Here is a 9,658-nt window from a genome sequence, read left to right as displayed (position 1 = left end):
CATAGATTTTATTTATCATTTAACTTCTATTAACTAAATCAAATCAATGGTGTGACCATCCTTTGTATTTAAAACCTCTTTTATCCTCCTAGACTTGCACAATTTTTCAGGTAGGGAGGGTCTTTGAGACGTTATAGTACTGTGCAAAAGTCTTGGGCATACACGTTAATGTGTTCACCCAAAAATGGTTTTTAATACATTTAACTATATTTTGCTGTTGTGTGTCAGTAGGAAATATCTGGTTACATTTCACCAGTAAACAAGAAGGTATGTGTGTGTGTGTGTGTATTGAAAACCTCTATAGCGATGTTCTGCAGGGCCCAGACACCAACCTTTGAACAATGCCTACTCTTGAGTTTCAGCTCTTCTCAATTTCTCTTTTTTTAATGCTTGTTAAAAGACTAACAATTTATTTCTTTATGATCAGAAGATCATAGGTCCTATAAAAGTCACTAGTTACATCCTTAAACTTGCACTAGTACAGGCTGATCTTATGAAGTAGCGTGTGTATGACACGGCAGTTCGTATTTCCATTTTTGGCGTGCAAGACGCATAATCGCCTTTCAGCGTGTTTATGAACGCCGTTGACTTAACGTTATATAAATATATTACCTCAACCCCGTCCCTAAACCTAACCGTCACTGGGGTTAATGGCATATGAGTGTTCCCTTACCATCCTAGATAAAAAAAAAAAAAAAGATATGACTTACCTCGACCCAATCCCTAAACTTAACCGTCACTGGGGTTGATGGCATTTATGAGTGTTTCCTTACCATCCTAGGTAAAAAAAAAAAAAAAAAGATATGACTTACCTCGACCCCATCCCTAAACTTAACCGTCACTGGGGTTAATGGCATTTATGACTGGAGATTTGACTGCGGACACGCGGAATGACGCGGACGTTAATGGCGTAGACATATACGCATACACGCGGATAGCTCAAAATGCGTAGAGATAACTCGCCACCTGACTCGAAAGTGGCGTAGCCTATATGTTTATGCAAAAGTCATGATGTCATGTTGCCTAGAAAAAAATACATATCATTGATTAAATAAATCTGATAAAATAATCTAATCGATTTTCCAATTAATTTAGTAAAATATTGTACATGTTTTCATTTAGAGGTTTACTCATTTCATTATTCATAAAGATATTTTTATTGCACCATTTTCACAAAACAATGAATTGAACAAATGTTAACAAACTAATCCAGCTGTATAAAGCACTTGAATTCTGGTACTCTGTAAACAGTTTAACTGAATTCATAGTAAATAAGTACACTATACATTTCTTGCAATGTGCAAAGTAGCTATACATCAAGCTTTTAACAAATTCGCAACATCCCACCAAAGAACACAAATTATTAGCACTATAAACAGCTGTTATAGGAATCGAATACATTCAGTTATGTTAAAAGCTATAAAAGTTCTGACATCGGTAGTAGAGATTTTTAGCTTTGGCTGTTCTGTCACAAATGTCAATTACTAAGATATAATAAAATGCACCACTGTCCAGTATGCATTTTGAGTGAAAAGTCTTTTAACAAGAAAGTTAATATGTGGTGTAATGTTACTGTTATGTGTAGTCTATATCTTCTGCACTTTGCTTGTGTTGTCCTTGTTAATCGCAGCGTTCTTGTTACAATAGAGTGTTTCATTACATTATGACCAGTAGTGGCATTTGCCGCTTGAAACAGGCCCCGCAACAGAAGGGGCCTTCTCTTACACTCGAAAAAGAGCCCCAACCCCCACCATTACACCGAGCACACACCAGGGTAGAAAATGAATGTGGGTTCAGGGCAGAAATGCCACCAAAATGAAAAGAAAAAAAAAGCCCCCAAAATTTGAGAAATATAGGGCAAAAAATGTCTCTGTATGAGTTCTTGCAGGATAGTGTGCTGTTTTCTGGAAAATGACACTTCAATAAATCAATTAATATTTGGTGGCTTTCATTTAGACTTTAAACATTGCTTTTGCTCTATTTTTGTCAACGAAAATAGTTCCAAACAAATCCACATTGCTATTGCTTGTCTCCGAGCAACACAGTGATGTTTCGTTATTGAATCAATCTACATTTTTTGAGAATCCGTCTAATGAATGACTCACTCATAAAGACACTTTCATTGTCCTTGACTTGGCCATTTTGAACCATTCGTTTGACCAAATGGTTCACTCACTCGTCAAGACAATGCTTTGCAGCTATCTATGGGCAGTTTTAGTTTCATTTTTTTCCCCCATATTTTTATTTTGTCAATATATTTATATCTTATGCTTGAAGGTGATAAAATCACATATGCGGTCCACCATGCTGCAATAAAACAACAAACTTGCCCTGATGTCAATTGAACACAACGTTATGAGATCACTGGATAATTAATAATGATAAACTTGTCAGAGCTTTTGAAGGTCTCTGTCATTGGAAAGCTAAGTTCTTAACGTCAAAATCGCAATGGCCTAAATGTAAAAAAAATGTCTCTTGATGTAGATTATTTGTACTCATATTGTATTAACTCCTATTAAATCACTTATCTAATTGATGTTTTCTAGATGTAATTTCTTTGCTCTCACTGCCTTTTAATTGCGCTGTCCAAGGTGCTTGCTGAGGAGCTGAGAGAGTGATAAAGATTGAATGTGGATTTTGTTTTTAGATGGTGGATAATGGTTGATGTGCATTTAAAAATGGACTACTAAGAGTAAAATATGAGTTAACATTGTTAAATGATAATAAAACCAGAGATAATAAAGTAATTGCAGTCACATTGCGTATAGATGTTGTATGTCTTTTCTTTGAGGGCTCAAACTTGAAACTAGCTGGAAAATTGCAAAGGCCGCCAAATGTGACTATACAGTCCTATTCTTTCACACACACACACACACAGACCCTTTTTCTGTTTGTGCAAGTGCCATTAGCTGATTCTCTGAAGACTGTAGTCATTCTCTGTGTCCATAGAGCTGCTGTGTCCAGAGGATGGGTTTAAATCGCGCTTCAACAGGCGATTGGCCACTGTTATTAAGACCTTCTTGTACTGCTGTCGCAGGAGGGAGTAGACGAAGGGATCTGAAGCAGCCTTGCTGTATGTTAAACACTTGCTGACAATACCCCAGTGTCGGTTGACATACACAAAGGGAAGCAGCTCAGTCAACCTGTAAAGCAGAGTCAAATCCATTAACATAATGACAGCATCTAAGCAAGAAGCACACAAAAATACATCCAGGTATTTATTTACCATTACTGTTTAAGCAGTGAATATATTTTGTGTGACAAATAGATGCAAAACCTATTGTGGTCCTTTGTATAATGATAAACTTAATTGTATAACTTTCCTTACAATATCTATAACGGATTAATACCTATTACGTTTTTCATTTTATAAAAGACCATAATAAGTTGTGCATTTGTTTCTTACACAAAATATATCTTTCAAAGAATCTACTGATGAACAGCACTATTTATTCAGTCCTTAAATGTAATACGTGTTGTTCTGAAAATTACTCCAATTTTTAAATAGCAACTATTCATTCTCATGTGAGAAATGAGTAGAATACCAAATGTACAATTTTGCTATTTATATGGGAAAATACTGGTCCATAAGTGTAATACATAATGGTTATATGAAGTATAACTTTGAAAATATAAAACATAAATAGGCCCTTTATATACAAAACTATATAAAATTATAAAATGCTTTAATTGTTGTAGTATAATCATTGTTTCGTTTTTACTCTGTCAAAAGATTTAAAAAAAAAATCATATGGTTAACATACCGATTTGACATTATTTGACCATTTTATTTGAAAGGAAGAGATGTAAGGATATAAGGTATTGCAGACACAGTAGTATATGAGCACTGAGAAGTAAATATGGATGAGAAAATTTGATTTACTTTATTCATTTATTTAGATCAGGTGAGCTTTCAAGATCATTAGCGAATCCCCCTATGAGACGAAAAGTGATCTGTCACCTCTGGCGCACAAGAGCTATTCTTGGAAACATTTTTTTCCTTGTCTAGCGTCATCTCACGAGTCACGACTCAATTAAATGACGCCATTTCGAGGCACTTTTGTACTTTTCAAGAGTAAAACATTTCTACAAGCAAGCAATTAGGATCATAATGCATAATTGAATGTTACTGAAACCTGCAAACCGCTTCGTTGCGTCCCTCATCAGCCTCACTATATGTATTCAGATCTCCGTATCACACTGTCTGATAATCAACCCCTCCCAGATTATTACAAAGTGTTTGTACCCAATGGTTTATAAAATGTTAAGCTTTTAAATAATAAGCGCGGCATACCTTGTAATAACATAAGGGGCGAAACAGATGATGAAAGAGCCAATGAAAATGCTGATCTTCTTGGTAGCGCGCTGTTTTCTCCTCTTTTGTTCTGAAAGACAGCGCTGCTTAACACTATACAAAAGAGTTTTACAAAATATTAATGACACATTTTACCATGGGAAACCTGGTAAAACATTCCAATGATGCTTACTAAGAATAAAATTGTCATAAATACCTTGGATGGATATCTACCAGTAAGAACAGGGTCTGCATGGTTATAATGTCAATCCTCTTGCAGTGAAAGCGTGCAACTTTTAACACCTTTAAATATGTAAAGCACAAAATCAGAAGCGAGAGCATGAAGCTGGTGGCATGAAAGACAATGGTGAACACAGTAAACTTAATCCGCGTGCTCTCCTCGCTCAAATGCAACGTGCAGGATGCGTAAATGGGACTGTAGTCAAACCATGAAAAAAACACCGGGATGAGAGAGAACGTGAACGAGTGAAGCCAAGAATAACACACCATGACCAATGCGTCCTGGTAGCGCATTTTGCTAGAGTAACTTAGTGGGAAAACTACTGCGATCCAGCGGTCTATACTGAGGGCTGCCATGCTTAGCATGCTGTTGGCTGTCAGAAAGGTCTCCAGAAAGCTTAGCGTGCCACAGAGACACTCTCCAAAAGGCTGCTGGTGCTGCTTTAAAATCCCAATTAAAGTGGATGGCATGTTCAGGACAGAAATCAGTATGTTGCAAAATGACAAGTTCATGGTGAACACCCCTGGCACCTGTCGGCGTATTTCGCTGCTGTGGATGAAACATAACAACACCAGTAAGTTCGACACCAAAGAAACAATCGCAACCACAACGATGAACAAAGCTAATAGAATTTCGGCAAAGTCCATTTCTCACTTCAGAAGTCCCCTTGCCATATATTTCCCCCAGTTTTTGATGAATGTTATCAGCTGCATGATTCTTGCTCTGAGACAAAATAATTACGGTAGCCTAATAAGTCACATTAGGCTTAACTCGCGCGCGCTGTCCAGAGTGCTGAAGCGTAGTATAGCCTGCAATTTCCCTCTTAAAAAACAAATATATAAAAGAAAAGAAGAAGAAAACATTCCTAACGACAATATATTTTATGGCGAAGTAAAAGCCATCCACTTTCCATCGTGATAGAGGCGTTCAGTCCTTCGCGTTTTAACGCTTGTGTTGGTGAAGCTCACGGACTCTATTACGCTTGGCTCATGCATGCGCACAAGGGCCGCGACGGTGGGAGGCCCTTTTGTACAAATACTGAAGAAAAAAATACTTTGAATCTTGTGGATGCTTTTTAAAGAACATATGTCGCAATTGTCTTTTGGAAACTCATAACATAAGCCCTATCTTTATTAAAAGTAGGCCTGCCAAGTACAAATTTACTTTTGGGCGGAGGTTCTTTAATGTATCCTATTCATTTTGCATACTACATTTAAACAGCGTTTTATTTAGTTATTTATTTTGATTTATTTGTCAATTTAGAGCGCACAGACGCACTCTACATTCTCGCCTTAATACCCTGCGAAGTTGTTATATATTTATTTTATTTTAATTTTTTTCATATAGGTCGAAATACGTGACCAGCATACTTTTGGCGAACATACGACACCGCCCACAGTAGGCCTAGATGTAAATGTATAGCTACTACACAAGTTCTCAAAAACAAAATAAACACAAAACAAAATTGAGAAAACAGTACAGAAAAAAATAAATAAAGCATAAGAAAAGCATCTGATAATAAAGTCACATCACTTTTATTTAACATACATATACAGTATATAATATATATAAACTGTAAAAAACTAGCAGGACTTTCAGGCTGATTTAGCTGTTGCTACTGGAACAGTGGGTCCCCTAAAACTCAACTAGAAATCAACTTGTAACAAATCAAAATGTATAACACCAAAGAAAAAATACACATAACCAGAATTCAACATTCAGAATTCAGAATTCAACCAGAATGTAACATAACACAGTCCCTTTAACTAAACAAACCAGAAGAAAGGAACTTACATCAACCACACAACAATTCCACACAGAGCATGCATGAATGGGGAGGCGGTCTCTTACATACAAACAAGCTGTTAAGCATGATTAGCTACTCACAACAGGTGATCTCATCAGGACTCAATCAGCCAATCAGATCACAGCAGGGTTATCTACAGCCACCCCCAAATATGTTAATATATTTGCATTTACAGAAAATTGATTCAATTGAATTATTCAATTCAGAAAGAACAATAAGATGGTTGACTGGACGAGTTAAATATTTCCCTTTGCTGAAAATCTCAGCAACTCTCACTCTTCCATTGGGACTTGGAAAAATCTTATTCAAGGACCTATTTCTAAACTTCCATTTCTTTCAAAAAAATTGGAGAAAGCTGTATGTATATAGTTACAATCTTTTCTATGGCAGTTGCAATCTTTTCTATTCTTTGGCTGACAACCACTGACATATCAGTTTTGCTATGCATTTGATAGGTTTGTCAAGTTCGACTGTATGTTGCGGTAAACAATCAGTCATGGGAGTTTAAAGTTTCACACTTCGTTTAGGCAAATGGTCGGAGTGGGAGTGGACAGAACACAAGTTATTTTATTTATGGGTTACTTAGAGATCATTTCTTAAGATGTCCCTATGCAAATATAACAACTAATCTACAGTTAATGTCAAATACACTGAAATACAAGTACTTGACTTGGTTAAATCAAATACTTAAAAGGAAAAAAGTCATGCTATGCCTTAGAAAACATAATATTGGAATTTCTTTGCTACAAGAAACACATTTGACCGATTCTGAACATCAAAATATTAAAAAGCAATGGCCTGGACAGGTTTTCTTTTCTTCCTTTACATCACAGTCCAGTGGAGTGGCTATACTTATTGACAAAAATATACCCTTTCAAAATGGAATCTGTTGATAAAGACAATTCCGGTAGATCGGTAGATTCCGGTAGAGGAATAATTGCTATGCGGTGAATGACATTGGTAAATGTATATTGTCCTGAAATGGAGGGTGCTTATTTTATTCAAAATTGCATGTACTATGAACTAATGATTGGAGGGGACTTTAATGTAGTCCTGGACCCAGTATTAAATGGGTCGTCTACCAAAGTGTCAGCATGAGGTCAAGTTGCATAGCTTTAAAACATGTCCCACCTATGGGGCATGTTGTCACCTTTCACTTCCATTCTTTCAGGGTAAATCAAGAAACAAGTATATACTGTATCAATGAAACAAAACCACATAACTGCACTAGATGTGGGAAATTAATGTGGGAAAAAATAAATACTAATAAATAATGGATTTACATATACTGAGAAAATCAAAAAGTGTTAGGGTTAGGGCTCCGCTCACCCTATACACAAAGGTTGCTTAATTGCTTCAAATAACAATATCAGTGACTTTGTGATTGAACTCTGCTCACTGTAAGTTGTGTAGTTGGGCTTTTTCTAATCTTATGTACAATGTAACTAATCTCTATGCTGTATATTGACGACAGACAAGAGGATAAAAATGTACAATCATATGCTGGCGCAGCTACAGTATACATTACCAAACTCTCATTAGAGTTAATACTTTAGGTAATACAAGTAGACTGTCTGCTTAATATCTGCTAACTCTTTATTTTGATGCTCCCTAAACAAACATTTTTCTGACTACTGGCTTTAAGAAACTTTGCAAGTACATTTCAACTTATTCAAACCTTAACCCTACAAGTCGACTAGCACTCGAACATGAGAAGACATGTAGGGGTTACTTATAGTCAAAAGAATCTGTTAAAGGGACCACCAAAATAAAACAAAGGCTCATTCGTGCTTTAGGACACAATTCAGGTGGTGTTATTGGAACTTGAAACAGTAAAGGTTTTAAACAGAGAGCTGTATTGCAACAGAGACAGTATGAAATGAATGTTGTGAGGCATTCCCAGCTGACACAGTTATTGAGAGTCCTGTTGTCATGGAAACGTTGATACTTGTGAGGTATTGTCTGTTGTTGATATGGTGGCAGATAAAAATAACGTATTGCAAAGTGGACACTAAAATGTTAACTTGGATGTGATGCAATTAGTTAAGCATTTTAAAGGGTGGTGATGGCACAGTGGATAATACACATCTCTTTGGTCTAAGAGACCTGGGTTTGAATCCACTATAAGACACCAATGTGTCCCTGAGCAAGACACTTAACCCCTAGTTGCTCCAGTCAATTTTAACATTGAGCTAATTTTTTTGTACATTTGGAGTGCTGTCAGTACAGACAAAAACGAGAAAAATCGGTGTTGCCTACACCGTGTTATCATCTTTTTAACATTCTCACCCTGTTGACTTCAATGGGACATGTTCTAAACCTGCTTTTAGGCCCCGTTTACATGAAGGGAAAACGCGCTCATGCTCTGTGTGGAAAACGCAGATATGACCCCAGTGTACCCTTGGCCGGGACCCCAGTGTACCCTTGGCACAAGTCAAAGGAGACTCCTACAATCTCATGACCTCTTTATGCACGTCCAGGTTAAAAACCAATCATCAGCCTTAAGTGCTTGGGACATGGCAGAAGGTTCCACACAAGCCCGATACTCGTGGCAGCCCAGGAAAGCTGTGAACTCTGGATCAAACTCGTTATGCTAGCACATCCGAGGATGGCAGCACAGACATCTCTCGAGGACTCCAGCTCACCTTGTGATGCGGCGATATTCATGATTTCATCAGCCGGGGGACCGAATGAGAATTCATCACTCGGGACCATGCGGGTTGCAATGTGAAAGACGGGGTGTGGACTGAAGAATTTTTGGCGGTTTAGTTCCAGACCTTCGTCTTAGGTCACCCTGGTCACCAGTCGAAGTATTATCTCAAATGGAGAAAAAGATGTGCCTTGTGCACGCTTTTTTTGTGAGAGAAAAGCTTGCAGCAATGCTGAAATGCCCAGGGAGAAGCACATGACAAAATTAAACTCGCTGGAACTCGCCATCACACCAACACCGACTGGAAGCTGCTCGTGTAACGGAGGCCAACTAGTAGTTGTTGTGCGAGTAAACCTTACTCCCCGATCTCAATAGGCGCTCTAGCGACAGACGCTAGAGGCTGCAGTCTTTAGCCTCCTTGTTAGAGCGCCTGACTCTCACGCCGGAGACCCGGGTTCGAGGCCCGCTCGGAGCGGGGCGAGTAGGACCCGGGTGTGAGGGGTTACATTGGTGCCGTGACCCGGATGAGAGTGAGGTTTAGGGGGGTGAGTGTAACGGAGGCCAACTAGTAGTTGTTGTGCGAGTAAACCTCACTCCCCGATCTCAATAGGCGCTCTAGCGACAGACGCTAGAGGCTGCAGTCTTTAGCCTCCTTGTTAGAGCGCC

At 38.1% G+C, this 9,658-nt stretch overlaps 1 protein-coding gene across 3 annotated transcripts; it reads right to left on the bottom strand.

Annotated features, from left to right (window-relative positions):
• Positions 1 to 1,133: 1,133 nt before the first annotated feature.
• Positions 1,134 to 5,538, bottom strand: gpr78b (G protein-coupled receptor 78b). Of its 3 annotated transcripts, none has more exons than XM_039669208.2 (4): positions 4,802 to 5,538; positions 4,512 to 4,597; positions 4,295 to 4,408; positions 1,134 to 3,143 (listed from the first exon to the last, which is right to left on the bottom strand). In XM_039669208.2, exons 1-4 carry the CDS (start codon positions 5,180 to 5,182, stop codon positions 2,906 to 2,908), a joined length of 819 nt encoding a protein of 272 aa, XP_039525142.1. In that variant the 5' UTR covers positions 5,183 to 5,538; the 3' UTR covers positions 1,134 to 2,905. The 3 variants fall into 3 exon arrangements, with proteins under 3 accessions (XP_039525142.1, XP_039525141.2, XP_039525140.1); XM_039669207.2 differs by having other exon boundaries at positions 4,512 to 5,084; positions 5,190 to 5,537; XM_039669206.2 differs by having other exon boundaries at positions 4,512 to 5,537.
• Between the last annotated feature and the right edge of the window lie 4,120 nt (positions 5,539 to 9,658).

The sequence above is a fragment of the Pimephales promelas genome, chromosome 1 (genome assembly GCF_988280905.1).
Source record: "Pimephales promelas chromosome 1, fPimPro1.hap1.1, whole genome shotgun sequence".
Taxonomy (NCBI): domain Eukaryota; kingdom Metazoa; phylum Chordata; class Actinopteri; order Cypriniformes; family Leuciscidae; genus Pimephales; species Pimephales promelas.
Note: the sequence above shows the minus strand (reverse complement) of the source record. Positions and strands in the feature narration are given on the sequence as shown.